Source organism: Erythranthe guttata, chromosome 12, assembly GCF_056151865.1.
Source record: "Erythranthe guttata isolate IM_541 chromosome 12, IM_541, whole genome shotgun sequence".
Lineage (NCBI taxonomy): Eukaryota > Viridiplantae > Streptophyta > Magnoliopsida > Lamiales > Phrymaceae > Erythranthe > Erythranthe guttata.
Genome location: NC_142544.1, coordinates 12,835,281 through 12,862,363, shown reverse-complemented (window position 1 = coordinate 12,862,363; position 27,083 = coordinate 12,835,281). Strand labels below are relative to the sequence as shown.

General features: G+C 30.5%; 3 protein-coding genes and 1 non-coding gene across 4 annotated transcripts; 2 read left to right on the top strand and 2 right to left on the bottom strand.

Moving 5' to 3' along the window:
- Positions 1 to 951: 951 nt before the first annotated feature.
- LOC105966724 (mitogen-activated protein kinase kinase kinase 17) lies at positions 952 to 6,159 on the bottom strand. Its single transcript, XM_088827319.1, is given in 6 exon segments — positions 952 to 1,195; positions 1,198 to 1,463; positions 1,466 to 1,733; positions 1,782 to 1,859; positions 1,938 to 2,188; positions 6,135 to 6,159. Coding segments are annotated over 6 exon segments (960 nt in total). The 3' UTR covers positions 952 to 1,123.
- A 1,424-nt stretch (positions 6,160 to 7,583) lies between these two features.
- On the top strand, positions 7,584 to 7,700 carry LOC148766492 (U5 spliceosomal RNA). The gene has a single exon (XR_016035150.1). It is a non-coding gene; the product is annotated as a U5 spliceosomal RNA (small nuclear RNA).
- A 384-nt stretch (positions 7,701 to 8,084) lies between these two features.
- Positions 8,085 to 8,616, bottom strand: LOC148766491 (auxin-responsive protein SAUR21-like). The gene has a single exon (XM_088827111.1). It carries the CDS (start codon positions 8,571 to 8,573, stop codon positions 8,307 to 8,309), a length of 267 nt encoding a protein of 88 aa, XP_088683237.1. The 5' UTR covers positions 8,574 to 8,616; the 3' UTR covers positions 8,085 to 8,306.
- Positions 8,617 to 9,343: 727 nt separating this feature from the next.
- Positions 9,344 to 9,936, top strand: LOC148766490 (auxin-responsive protein SAUR29-like). The gene has a single exon (XM_088827112.1). It carries the CDS (start codon positions 9,499 to 9,501, stop codon positions 9,763 to 9,765), a length of 267 nt encoding a protein of 88 aa, XP_088683238.1. The 5' UTR covers positions 9,344 to 9,498; the 3' UTR covers positions 9,766 to 9,936.
- The last annotated feature ends 17,147 nt before the right edge of the window (positions 9,937 to 27,083 follow it).

The window sequence follows — 27,083 nt, the reverse complement described above, 5'->3', positions numbered from 1 at the left end:
CCCTTGGATTTCGCATGTGCAACGCGCGTGTGTCCAGAACCGGTCATTATGACCTGAAAACGGGCAATAAACGGCAAAGTGGCACAATTAATTGAGTACAGGTGAACTCGTGCAAAAAAAAATTGTTCAGGTGGTGATCCGCAAAAACGTAAAAAGTTTAGGTGGTTTAATGCTATTTACCCTAAATAATATCTAGGAGAATTTGATGAAAATCGATAATAATATTTAAAATAATATTTAGGAGATAAAAATTTGATAAAAAAATCAAAAAATAATATTTAGGAGATAAAAATCTGATAAAAATCGAAAATAAAATTTAAAATAATAGTTAGAAGATAAAAATTGGATAAAAATCGAAAATAATATTTCAAATAATGTTAATGAGATAAAAGTTGATAAAATACGAAAATAATAATTAGAATAATATTAAGGAGATAAAATATGATTAAAATCAAAATTATTATTTAAAATAATATTTAGGAGATAAAAATTTGATACAAATCGAAAATAATATTTAGGAGACAATAATCTGATAAAAAATAAAATTAATATTTAGGAGATAAAAAACTAATAAAAACATGATAAAACTCGAAAAAAATATTTAAAAATATTATTTAGGAGATGTAACTTTGATAAAATTCTAAAATAATATTTAGGAGATAGAAATCTGCTAAATTTTGAAAATTATATTTAAAATTATAGTTAGGAGATATAAAATTGATAAAATTAAAAAAATAATATTTATAATAATATTTAGGAGATAAAAATTTAATAAAAATAAAAAATAATATTTAGGAGACAAAAATCTGATAAAAATAAAAAATAATATTTAAAATAAGAGTAAAAAGCAGTTTGCCCCCTAAACTAAGGGTCGATTTGCACTTTACCCCCCAAACAAAAAAAAGTTGCACGTTTTTACCTGAACTCGTTAATTCGTTGCACGGTGCCCCCTAAACTTAATTTTCCGGCAATTTTAACCGGAATGTTAAAACATGTGCTTTGCACGTGAGATTTGAGGGGTAAATTCGTCCTTTCAAGTGCATCTTTAATATTAAATACAAATAAATATTAAAAAAGAAAAAGAAAAAGAAAAAGAATAAATAAATAAACGAAAAAGAAGCTGTCATACACCCACGTGATCAAGAATGCTCGTCGGAGAACACGTGTCGTCTTCGATCTTCTCTCTGAATGTTCGAATCGAATTTCGTCAAGAAAAGGATGCTGTAAACGCTCTTTCGCCGTCCATCTCTGTTTTGGATCAACTCTCAAGCACTTACTCAAAAAATCCTTCGCCTCGCTGGAGATGAAACCCGGAATCACCGGAGCCTCGCCGTAGAATGCAATCCGGCGAAGCGTGGCCGCGGCGTTAGGCCACGGTGATTTTCCGGTGGACATCTCGATAACTGTGCATCCCAAAGCCCAAATATCCGCGGGAAAACCCTGCTCCTCACCGTGGGCGGCTTATACATTGGAGTGCCGCCGATTGCCGCCTCGTCGGCAAACTTAGCACAGCCGAAGTCGGTAATTTTGACTTCATTTAATTCGGTCAACAGTACGTTGCTCCCTTTAATATTGCAGTGCACTATCCCCTTGGAATGCAAGTACTCTAACCCCTTGAGGATTCCACACGTGTAGTAACCGATTGACGGCTCGTCCAGCTGGTGCCGGAGAATTCGGTCGGCAATTGTGCCTTTTGACGCGAACTCCTCCGATATAGTCTCCACCGTCGAATTCTACCCGCAGTGTGTCGGAAACCCCCCCACCGCCGCGTGTGCCAGAACCTTCTCCTGCGGGCACCACCCGACAAGCAAACCCCGCCCCTTCGTCTCCTCCAGAAACCCCTCCGGCAGAACCGAACCCTTCCCGTCAACCAAATCGGGTCAGATTATCCACAGAAATTGGTGGTTGCTCTGCGCCAAACCCCAAGCGAACTCAACCATTTGCCCCGCCGATAACGGCGTAATGCTGCCGAAATTGATGTACAGAACGGCGTCGTTTTGCTTCTTATCCAGCCACTCCAAACACTCCATGTCTTCCTTCCACAGATTCGATCCGATGGCGTCGCCGCCGCCGCCGTAAATCTCCTTCTCGAGAAGCTGGAGGGGGCCGATCGTGTAGACGGTGTGGAATCTGGATCTGACGGCGGAGAGTACTTCCTCCTCCAGCTCGTCGAATGTGTTGACATGTTCTGTCTCCAATTGCAGATTTTCCGTCTTCTTCTTCTTCTTTTTCTTTCTTTTTTTCTTTTTGTCTTTTTTTTTTTTAATTTATGAAGAATGTAAGTGAAAAGACTCTTTTGCCCCTTTAAAACTCACGTGAAAAGCACGTGCGTAAGATTCCGGTCAAAATGGCCGGAAAATTCCAATTTTGAGGCACCGTGCAACAAAAACCGAAGTTTAGGTAAGAACGTGCAATTTTTTGTTGTTTGGGGGGCAAAGTGCAAAACGACCATTTGTTTAGGGGGCAAACTGCTTTTTACTCTTAAAATAATATTTAGGGGATACAAATATGATAAAATTCGAATATAATATTTAAATTAATATTAAGGAGATAAAAATTTGATAAAATTGAAAAATAATTACAAATATGACATTAGGGTTTCTTAGGGTTGCCCTAGCGTTTCTTTCTTTTATATATAAGATATCTAGGAGATAAAAAATTGATGAAAATCGATAATAATATTTAAAATAATATTTAGGAGATAAAAATTTGATAAAAAATCAAAAAATAATATTTAGGAGATAAAAATCTGATAAAAATCGAAAATAAAATTTAATAATAGTTAGGAGATAAAAATTTGATAAAAATCGAAAATAATATTTCAAATAATGTTAATGAGATAAAAGTTGATAAAAAACGAAAATAATAATTAGAATAATATTTAGGAGATAAAATATGATTAAAATCAAAATTATTATTTAAAATAATATTTAGGAGATAAAAATTTGATACAAATCGAAAATAATATTTAGGAGATAATAATCTGATAAAAAAAAAATTAATATTTAGGAGATAAAAAACTAATAAAAACATGATAAAACTCGAAAAAAATATTTAAAATATTATTTAGGAGATATAACTTTGATAAAATTTGAAAATAATATTTAGGAGATAAAAATATGCTAAAAGTTGAAAATTATATTTAAAATTATAGTTAGGAGATATAAAATTGATAAAATTAAAAAAAATATTATTTATAATAATATTTAGGAGATAAAAATAAAAAATAATATTTAGGAGACAAATATCTGATAAAAATAAAAAATAATATTTAAAATAATATTTAGGGGATACAAATATGATAAAATTCGAAAATAATATTTAAAATAATATTAAGGTGATAAAAAATTGATAAAAATTGAAAAAAAATTACAAATATGACATTAGGGTTTCTTAGGGTTGCCCTAGCGTTTCTTTCTTTTATATATAAGATATCTAGGAGATAAAAAAATTGATGAAAATCGATAATAATATTTAAAATAATATTTAGGAGATAAAAATTTGATAAAAAATCAAAAAATAATATTTAGGAGATAAAAATCTGATAAAAATCGAAAATAAAATTTAATAATAGTTAGGAGATAAAAATTTGATAAAAATCGAAAATAATATTTCAAATAATGTTAATGAGATAAAAGTTGATAAAAAACGAAAATAATAATGAGAATAATATTTAGGAGATAAAATATGATTAAAATCAAAATTATTATTTAAAATAATATTTAGGAGATAAAAATTTGATACAAATCGAAAATAATATTTAGGAGATAATAATCTGATAAAAAACAAAATTAATATTTAGGAGATAAAAAACTAATAAAAACATGATAAAACTCGAAAAAATTATTTAAAATATTATTTAGGAGATATAACTTTGATAAAATTTGAAAATAATATTTAGGAGATAAAAATATGCTAAAAGTTGAAAATTATATTTAAAATTATAGTTAGGAGATATAAAATTGATAAAATTAAAAAAAAATATTATTTATAATAATATTTAGGAGATAAAAATAAAAAATAATATTTAGGAGACAAATATCTGATAAAAATAAAAAATAATATTTAAAATAATATTTAGGGGATACAAATATGATAAAATTCGAAAATAATATTTAAAATAATATTAAGGTGATAAAAAATTGATAAAAATTGAAAAACAATTACAAATATGACATTAGGGTTTCTTAGGGTTGCCCTAGCGTTTCTTTCTTTTATATATAAGATTAAGAATTATAATAAAAATTTAGTAAAATTGTCTAAACATGAAAGAAAATTAAAGCTTGTTTCGTTAATTACTTTATTGTTTCTTATTATACTTTATTTATAGCAATGAGGCAATTAGTTAAAATAAAAATCAATACCAAAAATATATACAATAATTAAACATAAGCATATCTACATATATTAGAATTAATGTTTTTATTAATAATAAAAAATATATTTATATTTTAAAAACTAATTTACTAATTAAAACTATTGTTTTACAATAAATATGTTAAAAAATGGACATTCACGTGCAATTAGTTAAAATTATTATTTTATATGCTAGTGATTAAAAGGTGTTAATTACATCAAATTCTATTTTAATTTCACCTCTACATTTGGAAATAAAAATAGAATTTGGTGGAAAAAAGAAAAAAGAAAATGGTGGAAGGGTGGGAGATCAAAATTCCTTCCCCAAAGCATTTGGTGGCCGGATAAATTACATTTTTTCGTCCATAAACTTTACCATTAAAACGATTTTTATATTCAAACTTTTTCATCCACGAAATATGTCTTCCAACCTGTCACTTTTTAACAATTTATGATCGGGCGTCAAATTCGTCAGTCAACTTGGATGGAAATATCACATGTGGCACATGCGATGTCGGTTTGGCTGTTAAAATTCGACGTGGCTTATACCCTAAGTCGACCTAGCCGAAAAACATGACGTGGAGTACCACGTCATTCTCTCCCTCTATTTCAATTTTAAAATCACCAATTTTTCACTACCCCTAATTTATTGAACTTGAATGCAGAAACCCTACCCCCAAATTCCTAGTACGAAACCTCAAATTGAGGTGAAATTCTACAACAACAACAAGATTGCCCAACCCTAATTTTGCAAATTTGTAGATCTGGAGCATCACATCGAGCATCACTTTTTGATTTTTATAAGTTTCTTCAATGTTGATATATTTGAACTTCAGTTTTGCGAATTTGGTAGGTGGTAGTTTTGATTTCATATCAAATTGTATGTTGTAGTGTAGAATATGAAGAGAAGATCAAATTCTGGACATTTTCTTCTCCCAAAGTGCCCAAAACAGGACTCCGTGCGCGGCACCTTTGATCAACAATTCTAGCAATGTAAGACTTTGGATTTTTATTGATTTATGACTTCGAATTTCCTATGATCCGAAGAGGAATGGAGACATAATTGAAAATTTGGGTGTGGATTTACGCGATTGAAAGATATTTTGGAATTGGATGGCTAAGGTTAACAGGATAAAAGTGAATTGAGAAATGAGAATTCGGAATTGGGGATTTGAGTGAGTTAGAAATTCGGGAATTGAGTTTAGATCAACTAATTTGTGTGCCAGGTCGGTATTTGACTGCCAAATGTCACTCCATGTCATGTTTTTTGGCCAGATTGACTTAGGGTGTAAGTCATCGACTTTTAATAGCCAGATCGACATCAAGTGCGCCACGCGTGATATTTCCATCCAAGTTGACTGACATAGTTTACGGTCGAACATAAATTGTTGAAAAGTGGCAAGTTCGAGGATATATTTCGTAGATGAAAGTTTGAAAACATAAATTGTTTTAGTGGTAATATTTAAGGGCAAAAAATTAAAAATATATATATTATCATCTGATAAACAATTTTCTTTATGTTTCTAAATTAAAAAAAAAAAAAAAACAATTTTCTTACGATACTATAATACATAACACAAGTTTGAGAGATAAATCAATGTTACTCTCCTACGTGGAATTCAAATTAGTGGTCTAGGAGATGATACACTTCCTGAAAACCATTGGGTGATTTTGCACCGTAGATTTATGCAAATAATCACTCACTAAGCACACATGCATATGGGTGCATGAGTTATTATGTGTAGATCAATAGTGTAGAATCACTCATTGTATCTCACCGGATGTAGCATTTACCAAACCCATATTAGTTCCTGCGTGTTAAGCATTTTGCTTCCGAGAAAAAATAAGCAGGGCAAATTATAGCCACCACCCTGAGTTATGGTCACATTTCAAAAAACCCCTCCTATTTGGGTAATTGAAGCCACCCCCCTCAACTATGTGTTATCTTTCAAAAAAACCCCTCCATAGGTAAATTTAGGAATGCTAAATTGGTAAACCCGAATCGAAATTTCAGTACGCCAACATTTCATATAGTTTACCGAACTGAATATACGATTTGGTTCGGTAAATAACGGAATTACATAAATTTTATTGAAAAATGTTTAAAAGGAGGGGTAGCTGTAATTACCCAAACAAAAGTGATTTTTTAGTAATTTGACCATACCTCATGAGGTTGGCCGTTATTTGCCCAAATAATTCATTGTTCTATGCTTGACAAGATTTATATTAATTACGCCCGCCAAAAGTTAATTTGAAAATCATTTCTTAACCAAATTAGATTTAAGTAAATTTTAATTAGAGTCTATTACAAATAAGCTCATCGTCGTCTACTTATTCATAAAGGGTTAAAAAAAATCTTTTACAAAAAAATTCAGATAATGTTCAAGAGGTGTGTAAAAACTAAATTACCCCATCACATTTTAATATGCTCCAATTTCATCTTTTAATTCAATTTAATATATCTCAATTTGACTCCAAATTTCACCAATTATTCAATTTTGAGCCCTAACCCAATTTGGACTACAATTTTGTGCGTTGCCGCCATTGACCGCCGGTCTCCAGCATTGATTTTTTTTTTTTTTGAAAATTTTCTTTCCTTCAACATTTTTTGGCCCGTTTAAACAGTAATATTGTTGTGGTTGACAGTCATATTAACTATATTATTGTTTAACACAATAATATTACTACTATATTACGGTGTAACACAGTATTATTACTATTATATTACTGTTTAACACAATGTTATTATTACTATATTATTGTTTAACACAGTAATATTGATATATTGCTCTCTAGCACAGTAATATTAACACAACAAAAATCACTATAATTGTGTAACAACCAAACATAATAAAAAGCTAAAAGAATTAATATTGATGTGGTTGACAGTAATATTATTGTGTTTACATTAATTTAACGACAGTAATATTTGTTGTGTTTTGTTTAACTTTTTCTCAAATACTCGCTCTCGTTTTTTTAATTTAATTTTTTAGGTGTTGTTACTGCCAGGTAAGTATGTAGTCAAACGACTTTTCTGCTTTCTATGTTAGAAAAAGTATGACAAAGGCAATTTAGTGAAATTTCATGTAACTCAATATTTGGATTACAATAAGAGTTTCTAAATATTACAAACAAGAGAAAAGTATCCCACATACAGAAAAGAACCTAACAAGAGTTTATAGCCAGATAAATAAATACAAGCCCAGACACTTGATTAAAAATTATGCAGCTGTGCGATGAGCACATAATGAACTATTATTTCGCCTTTTACTAAAGAATACGTGTGCTCGGCGAAATACAAACAGCATACGCCTCTTTTTGCCGGGTTAATTTTCTTTTAGGAAATCGCCCCAACAATTCAAGTTCAAGTTTTACTATAGTTCAAGTTCAAGTTTTACTATTTTGTTTATTGATAAGTATAAATACGGAGAAATACGAGTTCAAAGCGCATTTAATAGAAATTTACAATTTTATGTTTTAAGCCTTTGAAAATAACATATTAAAAGAGGTGATCACATACTGTGAAAATCAAGACAAGAGTAAGAATCAATGTAATCACAAGTAAATCTTGTCCAACAGTAATAAGAGAGAACAGAAGTAAGTAAATCAGTGTAACTTGGTTAAACATGACAAGATTAAGTAACACAAGTAAATCTTGTCCAACAGTATGCTTCTGATAGAGGTGATCACATACTGTGAAAATCAATGTAATAAGAGAGAACAGAAGATTGATTTCAATCGTTGAGTTCATATAAAATAAGTATTATTAAATCAAACCAACCAATGTTTTGGCATCTTAAAATGGCTTAAAGGCTGTTGTATATATGTACTGTAATTTATGTGCTTCTATACATTTCTCTTCTTGAAAACAAGAGTAAGAATCCTTCTCGAATGAAAAACTAATTTACAAAATTGTGATCCTCCTAAACACGTATATATCGATATGTATATCATGTTCTGCTCAAATGAGAGGTTAAATCAACAAATAGATCTTCACTGCAAGGAATGGTTAGTCCACCCATTGGATGATGGAATCCGAATTCTTCTTCAGCTCGGCACAACAAATCTTGAAACGAAGGGTGGTTCAAATAAGATAATGGAATTACGAAACGCTTCTTTTCACTCTCCCCAACATACACTGCCAAATGACCCTTTGGAACTTCAGTTGATTTTCTTTCGCTGGATAACGATCGTCTCAAAATTTGGCGGATTGCCATCTTTTTTTTTTATAATAAAAAAAAGCTCTTTTTAGGAAGTATTTGAAATAAGTGAAAGCTGAGAAAGCTAGAGTATTTTCAGGACTTCTTGCTGTTTGTAATCAAGAACTGGCTTTGTATATATAGGCTATAAAGAAATAATGTAGATAAGTGTGGTGATGCCCTTTGAAACTCGAAGAAACATACGCATATGAAATCACATGGATATATTTCTTTCAAAATAATAATGATTTCAAGGAAACAGGAATTTGTATGATCGAAAATGTTGCATTCCACCAACATGGCCCTTAAACGACCCTACAAATATGATAACAAACAGCTAAAGTTTCCTCTTGCAATTAATGCAGCAAATAGAACAGTCTGTCATTATCTGTTTATTATGACATGTACCCTATCGTTTAAGGCCCGGTTATCTTATATATTTTGCTACGTAACCAAGTTTGATATGTAATTGTAATACATAGCTAATTGATTGGCAGACAATTACATGTGATCATCCATTTTCGAGTATGTTTGGCCCGTCATACGACCCCTATTTGAATTGTCTATTAACCACAAATTCAATAAGTGAAGGCCATTCATCTATATTATATATGCGTATAAATGCATATGGTCATCTAAGGGACATGTTGCCAGAGTTAGTATGATATAAAAATCTTTATAATGATTCAAAGACAAAACCATGTGACTACATTTGCCTATGTTTTCCAAGTTTCATCGAGTACCACATATCCACTTCCTATGTTAACTACTCTCATTTAAATTTCTCAAGGATATATCAATTCTTGCTAGCCTATATATACAACACCATTTCTTGATTTACAAATAGCAACAACTTCTGAAAAATATTATAGTTTTCTCATCTTTCACAATACTTCAAAGAAACTTATTGATTTGTGGTAAACAAGATTCAGTTTATACAGAAATGGCCATCCGTCAAATGCTAAGACGATCTTTATCCAACGAGAGAAGACCAACTGAAGTTCCAAAAGGGCATTTGGCCGTTTATGTTGGGGAGAGTGATCAAAAGAAGCGTTTCGTAATCCCATTGTCATATTTGAATCATCCTTCGTTTCAAGAACTTCTATGCCAATCCGAAGAAGAATTCGGATTCCATCATTCGATGGGTGGCCTCACAATCCCTTGCAGTGAGGAGTTATTCATTGAAATCACCTCTTACTTGAGGAGATAGAGATTGATATATATATATACACATATACTAGATCTTAGAGCAATAGAATTTTAGTTAGCTAGTTCGTACATGATTTTATTTAAATTTCATTTTTGTACACAGTGAAGATACTTTGTCGGATACAAAATGTATTCCTGCACAAATTAATGGTATCATTATCTACAAAATATTTTTTAATATACTCCGAGCAATTTTGATATGTGAATGCCCCGTCTATTTACATGTTTTTTTGCATATGGTTATCATTTACTTTGTTGCCTTTATCCACTTAGCTTTTCTGATTTTCCTTTTAAGAGTTGATTTACTTCTGCATATCTTATATATAAAAGAAAGAAACGCTAGGGCAACCCTAAGAAACCCTAATGTCATATTTGTAATTTTTTTTCAATTTTTATCAAATTTTTATCTCCTTAATATTATTGTAAATATTATTTTTGAATTTTATCATATTTGTATCCCCTAAATATTATTTTAAATATTATTTTTTATTTTTATCAGATTTTTGTCTCCTAAATATTATTTTTTATTTTTATCAAATTTTTATCTCCTAAATATTATTATAAATAATCTTATATATAAAAGAAAGAAACGCTAGGGCAACCCTAAGAAACCCTAATGTCATATTTGTAATTTTTTTTCAATTTTTATCAAATTTTTATCTCCTTAATATTATTGTAAATATTATTTTTGAATTTTATCATATTTGTATCCCTTAAATATTATTTTAAATATTATTTTTTATTTTTATCAGATTTTTGTCTCCTAAATATTATTTTTTATTTTTATCAAATTTTTATCTCCTAAATATTATTATAAATAATATTTTTTTAATTCTATCAAATTTATATCTCCTAAGTCCTAACTATAATTTTAAATATAATTTTCAACTTTTAGCAGATTTTTATCTCCTAAATATTATTTTCGAATTTTATCAAATTTATATCTCCTAAATAATATTTTAAATATTTTTTCGAGTTGTATCATGTTTTTATTAGTTTTTTATCTCCTAAATATTATTTTCGTTTTTTATCAGATTATTGTCTCCTAAATATTATTTTCGATTTTTATCAAATTTTTATCTCCTAAATATTATTTTAAATAATAATTTTGATTTTAATCATATTTTATCTCCTAAATATTATTCTATTTATTATTTTCATATTTTATCAACTTTTATCTCATTAACATTATTTGAAATATTATTTTCGATCTTTTATCAAATTTTTATTTCCTAACCATTATTTTAAATTTTATTTTTGATTTTTATCTCCTAAATATTATTTTTTGATTTTTTTATTAAATTTTTATCTCCGAAATATTATTTTAAATATTATTATCGATTTTCATCAAATTCTCCTAGATATTATTTATAATAATCTGATTTTCGATTTTTACAGAAAAGGGTAAATAAATCTGATTTTCATCTCTAGCGGATTTTGTGACATCGTTTTACAGAATGTCTGCAACATTTGAATTTTATTTCTTCCCTACCTAAGGCTTCTTCTTTTGGTAACCCGACTTTAGATTTTGTTTCTTATCTTCTTCATCCTATTGCATGTGTGGCAATTAGTTTACATCTTTTTCCATCATGGCTTATAGGTAATTTCATTTTGTTAAATTATGTGTTTCATTAATTTATACCAAAGTTTTCAAATTTTATGTATAACAATTATTTCATTTTATATGTTATTGGACATGTTATTGAAAGGGATGATTTGAGAAAATTAACCAAAAATGGGCGGAGCCACAAGCTATTGGAAGTCGACCTTCAAGACTTATTGTTTGTATGCGATATTTAATTTATTGTTTATATTTATTTTTGTTTCTTAATTTTCCAATTGTTAATTCCAGTGGCAAAACAACCTTAAAATGAGGCAGTGGAGAAGGGCTTAGTTCCGATGCAAGATGTATAGATGGCCTTTTACGATGGTATGTTGTCGATAGTTTAGTTTTGATTATGTTAACTTAGTTATTAAATCTAATTACTTTTAAGCTAAACATGGAAGACATAATTGATGATTTTTTTCCTGGTTCAAATTTTCAATCTACTGGTATTAGCTGATTCAATTCATTTGGAAAATTATTCAACAGTAAAGTTATGTCCTTTTTTTTTGTGTGTAGTATACTTAATAATGTTCCAGTATAATAGAATTTTGATCATACGATACATCAAACGTTTGTTTATATTCTTACAACATCAAAAGAATGCAATTTGTTGTCCCGTGCATCGCACGGGTACAATTACTAGTGGTATTAAAGGGTTGATTTTGTTTTGGACTTGGTCCCAACAATTGACGAGGTCTTAATTTATGATTATGTTTGTTGCAAGTCTGAACTGGAGGGATTTAAAAAAAAAACGACTAATAGAATAAACTTAAATGATATATTTTTTTTTTACTTTATGGTAAATAGCATTAAACGGTCTAAATTTTGCCTGTTTTTGCAGATTACTACCTCGACAAGAAAAAAAAAAATCCAATCTCATCCAAACTCAATAAGTTGTGCCACATTGCCATAATTAGACGCACATGCTTTGTAGATGCGACTTGGAGAGGTTTTTGTCATTTTAAAATTACAATCCCTAAATCTTGATATTATAAGCATATATGTGTAAAAAAAAAATTAAAATAAGATCTTTTTTTCTTAGTTAAGCATTAGATACCAAAAGTAGTTTCAAATTTTAAATTAATTTGTATAATTTTATTACGTAAATTTCACAAATATGAAAATATAATAGTGTAAGCTCAAACAAATTACTATTTATTAATACCAGTAATAATAATAATTATATTATGTTATAATAAAAGTATGAGAATCTTTTAATATATTATAATTTCTTTAAGAAGTGAGTTGATTTTCTTATTTTTTTAAAGAAAAATTATTTCATTTAAAACATATAATAGAGTTTTTCAATGACATAACATAAACATGTAAGCGAACGTTCGTGTAAAAAAGGTTTAGCTGGTATTAGAAATTTAATATTCTTTTGATTTTCAAATTGTTAAACTTTTCATGGTAGATGTCAAGTTAATTAACGAATATTTAAAAATAATAAAATAAAATTAAAAATAAATACTCATATATAAAAATATGTCTAGAAATAAGAAAAAATAGTTGTGAATGACTAAGATTGATTATCAATATCTAGGTTAAGTATATTCTTAAATTTTATTTATTGGCGTTATTTATGCATTTTATTAGTGTAAGTGATAACATGATTTAACTATAGTCATTGATGTAAAAGAAAGAATGGGTAATATGTTTCACACCCCTTAAACCAAACTTAATTAGATATGAGTTACAAGCTCAAATAGAATATTTTAGCTACATTCCTACTTTAAAATTAAAATTGACACACATCCTTTAATTTTTATTTAACCAAAAAATACCCTTACAGTAACTAATATAAATATAAATCACGTTTCTCGCTTTTTTTTTTCTCACTTCTCTCTCTCACGTCGTCTAGATCCTTTGTCACCAGGGACTTATATCTTAAGACCCCTAGCCCAAGAAAGAAACATAAAAATTTAATAAGCAAATGATATGTATATTACTTATTTTTAGAAATATAATTTTAATGTCAAGGACCTATTGGGATACTAGAAAATATGTTAAAAGTTGTATTTTTTTTATCGCAATTATTTTTATACATTAAATTTCAAAAATATTTTTCCTTTAGAGTTACATTTCAAGAGTTTTTCAATGATCATAATATCATATGTATATAAATAAGTTTTCACATAAAAATGATTTTGTATTTTTAAATTGAGGGCTCCACGTTTAATGTATTTTTAACTTTAGATGTAATAATTAGCCTTATTATAAATTCCGTATGTCCTATATTAGATATTGTTTTTGGGTGGTTGCACGTATATTAAGAAACTCAATAAATATGTATAGATACCAAAAATAGCATAGTACATACTAACATACCATTGTCGTTAATTATTTTCAATTAACTAATTAAGAGTGATAAGGACCAACATTGAAAAAAATACAACTAATTGACAAACAGGACAAAAAAAACACCTCAAAAAGACAAATAATATGGGACATATGTAGTACTTAATAATTAGTCTTATTGTTTACTGACGTAAATTTTATAAATATTATATTGTAACTCTAATATCAATATTATAAAAAAAAATTATGAAAATAAAGAAAAAAGTTAAGTAATAGACGTGGATGATCAAAACTATTTTAAAATTTAAGGTCAAAGAAAGAAAGTAAATATAAGGTTGTATACGTATAATTAGACCGAAGGGAGGTAAATATAGTTTACTCAACATTTGGTGAGAGGTAAAATTATAATTTAAAAATAAGTAAATGATGAAATGAGTTAAGTCTTAGCTACTATCCAAATTCAAGGGAGATATGCATTTTTCGAATTAGAAGCAGTATATCTGTAATTACACCAAATATCAGGGGCCTGATGTAGTAAATTTACACTTTCTGTAGAGAAATTGTTGGTAAATTTGACCAGAGTGATCACAACATACAAGTAACACACAAAAAAAAACTTTAATTGTTGCAAACAATAATTATGCCGAGAAATTCAAGATAATGAAAATTATCAACTATCATAACAAAACAAGAAAAAAATTAATGTGACCATTTTCTATGCATGAATTGATATATAACAATTTATTTTGAGTTATTTCTTTTGATTTTGTATTCTTATGGATATTAATTTTAGAATGATTTTATTTCATTATACATTTTGATACATAATAGAACATGAAGTTTTGTACTTATTTAATTTTATTTAAAAGTATTTTTTTCTAAAATAGTATGCAATTTTTATTAATTAATAATAAGTTATATATTAAGTAAAATCATATGTAATCACGTGCAACGCAGTGGTGCTTGCTATTAATTCCCAAAACTATCGTTCAATTACAACAACAATTAGACTCCTAACGCGATACTTACCAGAATACTAACAAATACCTGAACCTAACCATTAACTAGGTCCACCATATGAAACAAAGAACCTGCGCATCTTCATTATTAATTAAAAAAAGATGCCGGCAATAGAGGTGGTAAAATATTTCTGCTTAGCATACGTACTAGGGTTGTTGTTTATAATAGATAGTCAAATTACTTGTCTATATTATCTTCCAAAAAAGAATTTCAAATACATAAACCGTTGAAAAAGGACAAGAATTCGAAGTTTAGGTGCTTATTTTGAAACTGATATCTCCTCCTCCTTTTTATCCCCACATGGTGGTGGTGGGACAAGACATTTTTATAAAGGGGTTATTTTGAAAAAATCTCACATTACTTATTTAAATGGTGAGAGGCCCAAAATATTTGTTTCATTTGAGAAAAATCCATACCCATTTTCAACCATTATTTTTTTCAATTTTGCACACCACCCCCCCCCCCCCCCCCCCCCCCCCCCCCTCCCCCAACAACATCATCATTGCGTCATGCACCCACATCATCATCGTCATCAGCCGTTATTTTTTTTTTTTTTTCATTTTCTTAACTTTTTCTTTTATGTATCAGTTGTATTAGTCAACTATGAAGCGTAGTCGATTAAGGAAATTCTTTAATTTTTTTAAAAAAAATTATCTATGAGGAATGTTAATCGCATATGGACTCCATAGATGGATCTATCTGTCCGGTCCTAGAGGGCAGTTTTTACCGGGTTTGACAGGTTCAACGGGTTAATGGGTCTGACTTGCTCACCCCTAATAAGCACAATCGACGACCTGCATAAAGGTTCAAACTCATCACCGTATTTCTCCAAGAAATTCGTAGTTCGGGACCGTAAATCCTTAGCCACACCCTTCGCCTTTCAAATCTATCTTTTCTATGGATGATATATAAACAAAACTAAAGAGACTTAAATAAGCCCATAGTCCCATAGGCTCAGACTTCAATGCACATACGTCCACATCAAGGCGAATTTCCTTGGTCGAATTCAGTAATGCAAAATAGGACAAATCGCAAATAAGTCCATAAGCCCAGACTTAAATGCACATATGTCCAGATCCAAAACGGTTCCACAAATAGGCTCATTTCCTTGTATTTTGCCCAAAATACCGCTCATAATATAATTTACATCAATTTCATCCATTATATCCCAATTTAACAAATATTGCACATTGACCCTTGATTTTAATAAAAATATCACATTAACCACCATTTTCATAATTTTTAAAGACATTTTTTTTCAGAAAGGTTTTTTCTTTTTCAGCTGTTGACCGGTGCTGGCTTTTGTTTTTAATTATTCTTTTCTTTTTCCGCCTTTGACCGGTCAACACCGTAAGATTATTGTGAACACAATGCATTAATCTTACTATGTTACAAAGTAATATTACTGTGTTTACAGTAATATTAAATATTCTTTTTGAACAACCAACAAAGTAATATTACCGGGCTAACAGTAATACTATTGCTAGTGTAGATTTATATGCATATAGAAATCAATTGACCTAAGTTGTAACAGTTAAGTTGTGGAAACAGTATTCAGTTACAACTATAATTCTTGTGTTAACACAGTTATAATCTATTTAAAGCAAATAAATGAACACAAGGAATTAATGTGGTTCAGACACAAATGTGCCCTAAATCCACGTGGACCTGCAAATACGATTTCACTAGTTCAGATTTACAGTGTACATTAATAGGACTTATTAAAAATAATAAAGACTCCCTCTTTAATTTTTACGCCGTTCTTGTACACAACTCGAACTCCATGTCTCTCTCTACAGCAGCTCCACTTCGCGTGCCTTGAACTTTCTTCAAGCCTGAACTCCCTTCAGAAAACGCGGCTGATCTCCCTTGAGATCTATACAGCAAATATGTATATGTTGGCACAGTGGAACGATGGCACAGTCCTGCTCAGCAGAACGCCTTGGCAAAACTTCGATGCTATGAACTGGTTTTTCTCCCAAATAATGCCCACGGTTCTTGTATGTCTTGGAGGCTTATATAGCCACGAAAATAAGCCCTAAGACCTAACTTGAACCCCAAGAAATCTATTTAACTAGGTAATAGAATCTTAGTTGATTTCTACTTCTATTCTAGATAAGTACAAAAGATACCTAACTAGAATAAAATACATGGAAATAAATCTAAGTCCTAATAGAAGTATTATAAGAATAGGACTCTAATAAATTCCAAAATAAATATGGAAAACAAATCTTTGCCAATCTTTTAATTCCAAAACTCGACGGATTTCCCCGATCTTCAATAGCCGGAAATATGGCGCCACCAGCCAGAGATAATAATATTAACACAGTTATATTATTTTGTCAATGTTAACAACAATATTACTATCTAAGACAGTAATGTTGCAGACCAAGACATTAATATTAAGATTAACTCAGTAATATAATTGTTTTAACGACAAATATTACTGAGATTGTAATATTGAAATGCAACACAATAATATTATTTCATATTAGTGTTAACACAAATATATTACAAATTGTTAACAGTAATATTATTCTATGGCGGTCAAACAGCCGGGAACAATGCCTGTTAACGACAGTAGCGGGACAAAAATCCAGGATTTATTTTTAGAAAAAAAATGAAAAAGAAAAAGAAAAAGAAAAGAAGTCAACGTCATAGACTGGCGGTGGCTAAAAACTAATTCAGAAAAAAAAAATCAAAAAGAAAAAGAAAAAAAGTCAATGGCACTGATGGTCAAAAGTGGTTAGAAGTCAAAATTGGCTAACTGATGAAATTTGGCATCAATTAGGATTTAATCATAAAATATGGGGTGAATTAGAGTCAAATAAATATGGGTAATTTGCAAGACAAAAAATAAGACATTTGCACTTAACCTCCACTATATTGTTGAGGTTTTTTAGAGCATCTCCCACCGGTTTTATCATTTTTTCACCAAATTCTATTTTTTGTGGTGGAAAAATGGGTTCATCTCCCACCGGTAGCACACTATTTTTGGTGGAAAATAGTGTTTTTGGTCTCCTCCCATGCATTTCACCAAATTTTAAACCAAATAATAAAATAATAATATTTCACGACTTATAGGATATGTGATTTGGTTTAGTCTCCCATGGCATTTCATCTTATATGTCCCAAAATTATAAATTTAATGTTTATCATAATTTTAGTATATTTTATTTTCTAAATATTAATGATAGATTCAATTTTAAGTAATAATATTTTGAATTATATAATTTAAAAATTATACTATAGTTTTTTTTTTTTTTTTTTTTTTTGCCAAAATATTTTTATTCCATTAAATACTTGTGAAAGTACAAGGGGACCTCGTTAAAAACCTTATGGGCCTACCAATCGATTACAAAAAATCCCAAAAAATGGGTTAAAAAAGAAATAAACAAAAATTGCTATGCCTAATAAGGAAAATCTTCGAAAATTGCTCAAGGACCCCATGTGTGGATGAAAGTGCAAATACGCACAAGAACCATATGTAAGTCGATATTCCTGCTCACTAACACAAAAATTGCAATTCGACCCCTATTAAATTGAGAAACCCACATGTAATCATGGCTCCAAATCAACAGTAGAGTTAGGGGACGGAAATTAGCAATCCCCAACCTATCACTGATCAAAGTAGCCCGAACCTCCACTGGAAGACTAATTTCGGTAAAATATTCTTGACTTGATTGGTGATTATACGCCTAATTAGCTAATCGATCCGCCACCGTATTCTTTTGACGAACTACGTGCTTGAATTGAAAAGAAGAATCCACTTCCTGCAAACAAAGCCGAAGAATGTATTCTAACTCCCATGTAACGACCTTGGTTTTATTTGCATTAATAGCCAACAACAAGTCACTCTCCACCGTAACATGAAGGATCCCCATGTGCCTACACATTCTTAAGCCATAAATTATAGCCAAAAATTTCGCAAAGTTGTTCGTGCCATGCCCAAAAAACGAAGAATATCCAGCAACAATATTCCCCCTCGAATCTCTAATAAGACCGCCTCCTGAACTCATCCCACCTTTTGCCGAACCATCTGTATTAAGCGTATACTTTCCTGCCGGAGGAAATTCCCATTTGTGCCATGCCCCCCGTTTATGAGGAGGCTGCACCACCGGAAGGCCAACGGCTTGGATAAGAAGGCTTTGAATCTTGGTAGAACATTGCTTGGGACGATGCAAAGCCACCAAGTTCTGCGTATGGCAGTAAACCTTACGAATAATTTCAGCACTTGACATATCCCCATCTGCATATACCACCCGACACCGAGCATTCCAAATTTCACGAAAAACGTGACATACCACCGAATTCCTAATCATCGCATAAAGAGACAGATCGGATGGCCGCGGGACCCAAACGCACAAAGCATGTTTGGACGACTCAAACCGATCTTGGACTTGGAAAAGGGAGCCGAAGTGCTTCCAAACCCGTATCGCAATCTCTGAGTGCAAAAATAGGTGAGCAATATCTTCCGGACAAGGCGATTGGCAACAAACACATTTTGAAGCCAGTGGAATACCCCGAGAAATTATTCGTTGATCAACCGGCAATGCATGATGAATTAACTTCCATAAAAATCCACTAGTTCAATGAGGTAAGTAAGACTGCCATATACGAGTTGTCCACGAGACGCCCAAACGTGGCATATTAATATGATGCCAATATTCCTTACTCGAAAATTCACAAGATTGAGTGACGGTAAAAATCAAGTGATCCGGTTTATTCACCTCTAAAGTAATCTTCTTCATCTTTTCATGCCATTCTTGTGGTATAATTTGCAGCAGGTCCGCAAATTGGGGCCAGGCTTCCGCAATTGTCAAGTTATTATTGCTTGATAAAGGTCCGACTAACACCTCTCCTAGCCAATTATCGGTCCAAAATTTATTAGCACCACGGCCCACCAACCATTGAGTACAGTCCGCTAAGCTCTCCGCGTGCCTACAAATCGACATCCATAATGGAGAGGCGGATCTCCTTGTAATATGAACTCGTTTATCACAATACTTCGCACGAGCAAATTTGGACCATAACGAGGAACCTTGCATCACCTTCCAGAATAGTTTACCATGTAAGCACCGCATGACTTGTTTGAGATCTCAAATACCCAACCCCCCTTCGTCAATAGGGGTAAAAATTTATTTACACATGAAAGAAAATTAAAGTTTGTTTCCTTAATTATTTTAGGATTAAATACAAAAACACCCATGTACTATGAACTTTGTATCATATACCCCTGTACTACGCAAAAATACAAGAACCCCCCTTTACCATTTCAGTCAATTTTACGTGGGAATTTTTGGTATTTATAGTTTTTTCTCCAAAACATCTAATTACTTAGATTTTTTTAATTTTCTGAATAAAACCTTTTATTTTTGTCATTTTGAGTTTCTTCATTTTATTTTTCTTAAATGTCTTTCGGTAGTTCAAACATCCTAAGATTACAAAAATCTTTACAATCCTATGATTGTTGAGAATTTGAACTACCGGAAGACATTTAAGAAAAAAATTAAGAAATTTAAAATGACAAAAATAAAATGTTTTATTCAGAAAAAAAAATCTAAGTAATTAAATGTTTTGGAGAAAAAAAATAAAATATCAAAATGTCCCAAGTATAATTGACCGAAAATGTTAAAAAAATATAGTGAAGAATGGCTCAAACAAACCCTTATATTTATAGGCTTAGCAGGCGTATTTTCGTCAGATTTTGGAAAAAAATATAACAGTAGGAATTTTTGTATTTATGTGTAGTACAGGGGTATATGATACAAAGTTCATAGTACTGGGGTGTTTTTGTATTTAACCCATTATTTTATTATTACTTATTATATTTTAATAATAGCGCGCAATTAGCGATTAGTTGAATTAAAATATACTAATCAACATGGATACCAAAAAATATACAATAATTAAACATAAGCATATTTATATCTATTAGAATTCATGTTTTTATTAATAATAAAAAATATATTTATGTTTTAAAAAATAATCTATTAATTAAAACTAATGTCTTACAATAAATATGTTAATAAGGGGACAATAAAGTGCAATTAGTTAAAATTATTATTTTATATGCTAATTAATAAAATGGTGTTAATTATGCCAAATCCTATTTTCATCACTATATTTGGACATAAAAATAAGATTTGGTGGAGAAAAATAGGAAAATAGTAGAAGGGTGGGAGATAAATTCCTTCGGCAAAAAATTTGGTGGTGATAAATTACATTTTTTGTCCCTAAACTTTACCACTAAAACGATTTCCATATTCAAACTTTTTAATCCCCGAAATATGTCTTCGAACTTGCCACATTTTTACAATTTATGTTCGGCTGTCAACTTCTCAGTCAACTTGAACGGAAATATCAAGTGTGGCACACGTGATGTTCATCTGGCAGTTAAAAGTCAACGTGGCTTACACCCTAATTCGACCTGACCGAAAATATGATGTGAACTGACATATGGCAGTCAAATGCCGACCTGGCACACCAATTAGTTGATCTCAATTCCCAAATTTCTAACTCACTCAAATTCCCAATTCGCACTTATCACTTCACTCTTCATCCCATAAACCAATAATGTGGGACTAATAAGGGGAAAATTTATGTTGTTTGTTATCCTAAGTTGTAGGGTCTTACGTCGCACCCTTCAACAAATGTTCTGTTGGAAATTTTGAGTGTTAGACTCAATTTTGGTTGATTATTTAAGTGGATTAAATTTAGTTTCTCAAAATTAAATGAATGAGAAATTAATAAAATCACTTAATATAATAAATGGAAAATAAAGAAAGTGAAATGCCACATTGAAAAAGATGGAGGTGTTTAAGCACCTATTAAATTGAGTAGGTGTGTAGTTAATGAGAAAATGTGTGATACCTTTTCATGAAATTATTTTCCTAAGATTTGTGACTTGTGGTCATAACCTTTGAAAATCTATAAATAGATTTCAAAACCCACCATTTGATTCATTGATTATACACATGGAATTCAATACTTTAATTGAATTCACTTCTCATCATAGCATCTCATTGCATATTGTTGCATTACCAAGTCCTTTTCTTCGTGTCTTATAAAGTCCTAAACGTCGTTTCGTTCGCCGGGTTCCAATAATTGGTGTGCTACTTTGTTGGAACTGAAATAGTCGTTGTATCTTGGGAGACGATTGCCGTAAACCGAGAGCACTGCACGGGGCAAGTTTGTCTTAAGGAGAAAGAACCGAGTTCTTGCCGCGACTACATTTTTCTTGTCAAACTTCTGTCCAAATTTTGTTCGTTCCCATTTCAAAATACACACACCCAAATAACAACATATAACAATCTTAAGACAAACTTTTAGTTGTATTTTCGAGATGGAGAAGAAGATATTCTACTCAAAATCCAAGAAGTTACGAAATCAAATAGGAGGAGAATGCCATTTTCGGACAGAACACAACGTCTATGTTCCAGCCCATTTTCGGAGGTGATACGGTCAGAATCTGTAAAAGTATCATTTCACGAAAGTTTCAGAAAATCAAGTGTTCTTTCCAGAACATGTTAAATCATCCAAATCGGAGATCATACGGAGGACTTATGATGAATATACCAAAGGGTGCCAAAACTGCCAACACACCTTTTCATGAATAATGCAACCGTTCGTGAAGCAATGCAACCCCAGCGTACCAACACGTCTCTAACACTTTATGGTGCACGAAATTTTGGTGAAAGAAGACCGAATCAAAGAATAATGATGGAATCATACCCTAAATATGATGAGGTATTATATTATTATTGATTCATGAATATTATTTAATATTTTCATGGTTCCATTGTAGGTGCAATTTTACACAGCACACATACTTCGACTTGAAGGCTTAATTTGATCATGATCCAATCTGAATCTAGAAATCGTGAAAGACAAAAGTTGTAGGAAATTTCGTTGGCTATTCGGATCATATTGAATCAACAAAATCGGACATCGGATGCTAAAGATATAATTATTTCCGTGCTGCCAAAACTACCGATGCATTCCTTATGTGAGGATTTCAAATTCATCCCAGAAGTTTGAAATGACACGTTTATAATTATTTCGGGTACGCCTTTTCATTTATAAAACTGTATCTCATGCAATTAAGTGATAATATCATATGATAAATAATATGGTATTATATGAGATAGAAACATGATTATGTTGCATGATATAGTTATGGCCTAATAATATTTGCACTATATGTTATAATTGGCATGATAACATTATTTATGAGAGCATGATAAATCTTGAATGTTGTTATGCTAGACGCATGTATATATACTTTGATTGCTATTTCGATATGTTGATATGCTTGGATTAATCTTGATATATGCATGAGATTTTGCTGAAATTCGTATGCATTATTTATAATTAATTTAGTGCATAATATTATGATATGCTAGTATTGTCGCACACTTGAAATAACGTATAATAATAGATTTTTTTTTGTTATGTTATATTATTTATATGATAACTATGTCAATGAGTACATAGAATTAGAAGCATATAATATATGTATGTTGAAGCATAATTTTATGAATTGGAAATTATGTTGTAGTACGTGATTAAATTATATGGATATTTATGCTATGATATAAATGATTTTCAGCATGAGAATAATGATGTTTAATCGGATAATGGTTATTAAATGTGCAAATGGATTATTTATTCCATATTAATCTTGAAATGCTTATGTAAGTATTTTGTATGCATAAATTATATGATGCATGTGAATATTTGGAATTATGTAATTATGATTACGTGCATATATGTATGTTTATAAGCCCACGATTATTTCCAAATATTATGTTATATCATAGAGAATTCATGCTATTTGTGATATTATTATGCTTAAATTCAATATTTAGTATATTGAAGATCAAGTTGATGCACTTAATTATCTTTAAAATGATAATTTCATATGTGTGTGCAAGTAGAGGCATGTAATATTTGAAATTGATATATAATCGAAACTCAAGAAGCTCAATTTCTAAAGGAATATTTGAGCAGTTGTTATCTAAAAGAACATCGAAGATGATCGATCTATTGGATTGTCGTGATTTTTAGATATTGTATTCATAAGACATAAGTAGAACTTATGAATGAATGAAATCGAATTTTATGATGTTGAACATCTGATCCATTCGTAAAGCAATGGATGTTTTTTCTTACGGAAAATGTCAAACAATCTCTATACGCGAGATTATTGTGGCCAGTTGCCTGTTGGATCAATATTTTTATATTGTGAACGGTAGGAGTTTCTAAACTCTAGATTTGAATTGTGTACAAGCTGTCACAATTTGATAAGAACTTTCTTGATTTGAGTATCTTGAGAAGTTTCTTATAGTGTGTTCTATTACGACAAAATAAACACAATGTGTATAGTATTAAATCACATTGGTGATTTAAAAGATTGTACAATTTATGAGAAAAGTATTTGTTACTTTTGTGGTATTTATACCAAAAGTTTATTATGTATCTTTGTTAAGTAACAAAGACGAGGCCTTAGAAGCATTTAAATGAGAATGATTATGGTATATGAATAAAAATTGTTATTCAAAGTGATTGACGTTGATGATATGGATTATTTTTTGACAAGTTTTGTACTTATCAAATCGCTAGTCGTTATCAACCACAGTTGAAAGTATTGAGAAATGAAATACTCGAATTCTTAATGAGTAAGAAAGCCATGTTGATAATTCTAGAGTAAGCTAGAATTAGTGGGGGAGATTATGGCTCACCACTTTCTCATTACTTTACCACATAAAGGTTTTGGACCATAGAAATGTGGGGGTGTTTTGACTAAGGTAAATGTACCAAAGTTGAACAAAGTTCAAAGAGCCTTAAAAATGTTGAAATGCATATTTATTGAATATGCTAAGCACGAAAGTGCTCAAGACAGTAATTCTTGATGCAAATAAATGTACGGTCTTTGAAATTAAATGTGTTTGAAAATTTGGATTTTGACCCAAGTTTGACAAACAATTTAAGTGGATTCCATTTGATAAGTTATGTAATAAAAATCTACACTTTGACTAGATAAATCTAGTGTGTTTAATTTCTCAAACTCGATTTGGGGTGAATGAGAAATTAATGTATAGGGAGGTGAAAAGCCACCACCCCACATTGACAAGGAGCTACATTTATAGCATTTTATTAAGTGTAAATGGTTAGCTAAAGATATATCTCTCTATGAGATCAAGTAGTAATTTATAAAGTGATAAATAACCAAACGTTCTCTGAGATCAAGTGGTAATTTATAAAGTGATAAATAACCAAACGCTCAATCAAAGAGAGCTGAGCAAATCAACAGTTTGATTTTGATTTTCTAATTTATGAGTTAGAAATGAACCTCGAGCAACTAATGAAGTGTTGACCAATTGGAAATTAGTTGTCTTTGAGACAAAGGAAAATCAGTAAAACTCGTATAATATGAACTTAAATAAGTTCTAAAGCAATTGCATATTTGATAAGAATTTGTTATCAAATAATTATAAACATCGCGATTTTGAAAAGTGCTTGTGTGATATATGCACATAAGAGTACATGTTTTTGAGTAAATGACATGTTAGTCATGCGATGTAAACATGGTATTATCATGAAAACGAATGAAATATAATAAAATATTTCGATGTGGAAAATATGGTCCTATTGATGCAAATCTTATAGAGATTAAAATCACTAAGGATTTGATGAATTATTGGAGTCTCATTATGTTGAGACAATGCTAGTCATATTGAATTCATCAATATAAGACTATGAAGAATAGTGGTGAACAATGGTTCAACTAAAATATTCTTGAAGAGATTGTAGTCTAATGAACTACATGTTGACTGACTCATTAAGCAAGTCAAGTAAATAGGTAATCCTATATTTAATAAGTTGATGAACTAATAAGTTTTATTGGAAGTACAAACGTAATTACATTATAGAAGATATCCAATTGTACTTGAAAAGTAAATTCATATGAATTGGATATGTGCTACTAAGATACTAAGTCCATAAATGATTTTGTATTGTGGAAGTCCTCAAAATAAATGTATAACTCGATTCACTATGGAATTCGAGACATAATTGGAAGTTAAAGAAAAATGTTGGATAACTCCATAATTTTCTAGAGGACATTATGTGATGGACTTAGTTGGTGCTTGAAAATAATTGTAGTAGTCAGTTGGCTATACAAAAGAGCACAAAATAATATGTAAAATGGTAAAGTCTCGATCGTAGACGCAACACCATTCAGCAATTGATCTCTAGTGGAATTATAAATGTTGACTTTACGAAGTCAAGAGATAATTTGATTGATCCTTGACGAAGGAATCAATAGAGATCAAATGTGCTAGTTAGTGATGGGAATGGGTCTATAAACCCACAACTCAAACGAAAATCCATGATGGTAACCCAACCTTGTAGATTGGAGATCCCAAAATCTTGGTTCAATGGGCAGACTAAGTTATGGAAATTCAAATTGTGCACTTGGAAAATTATTCCTACCATTCCCTAATCCAAGTGCTACCTGTCAAGTGTGGTAAGGGTAAGTCAAGTGATTTTTAATGATTCCTATGACCGTTTAAGGTGGAATATGACAGGGTATTCTTTATGGGAGATCACCTATGTAAGTGTGAAGTATAGGGCCGCTTCAATGAAACACTTATGAATCCAAGAATTGGTCCAAGGCCGAAATGGACACAACGTGAGAACAAAAGACGTTAGAGATGTTATTGTGTAAGTGTTGTTGTCTTGGTTTACATAAAAATTGATTAGTTCAAGACATCGCGTTCACTAAGCAACAAGTAAATCCGACAGCATTTTACTAAGGAAGGTTCAAAGCCATAAGCTACCTCTCCCGATGCAATAACAAATCGCTTGGACTTTGAATGTATCTGCATGCATTAATTTCATTCATGTGGGGGATTGTTGGAAATTTTGAGCGTTAGACTCAATTTTGGTTGATTATTTAAGTGGATTAAATTTAGTTTCTCAAAATTAAATGAATGAGAAATTAATAAAATCACTTAATATAATAAATGGAAAATAAAGAAAGTGAAATACCACATTGAAAAAGATGGAGGTGTTTAAGCACCTATTAAATTAAATAGGTGTGTAGTTAATGAGAAAAGGTGTGATACCTTTTCATGAAATTATTTTCCTAAGAGTTGTGACTTGTGGTCATAACCTTTGAAAATCTATAAATAGATTTCAAAACCCACCATTTGATTCATTGATTATACACATGGAATTCAATACTTTAATTGAATTCACTTCTCATCATAGCATCTCATTGCATATTGTTGCATTACCAAGTCCTTTTCTTCGTGTCTTATAAAGTCCTAAACGTCGTTTCGTTCGCCGTGTTCCAATAATTGGTGTGCTACTTTGTTGGAACTGAAATA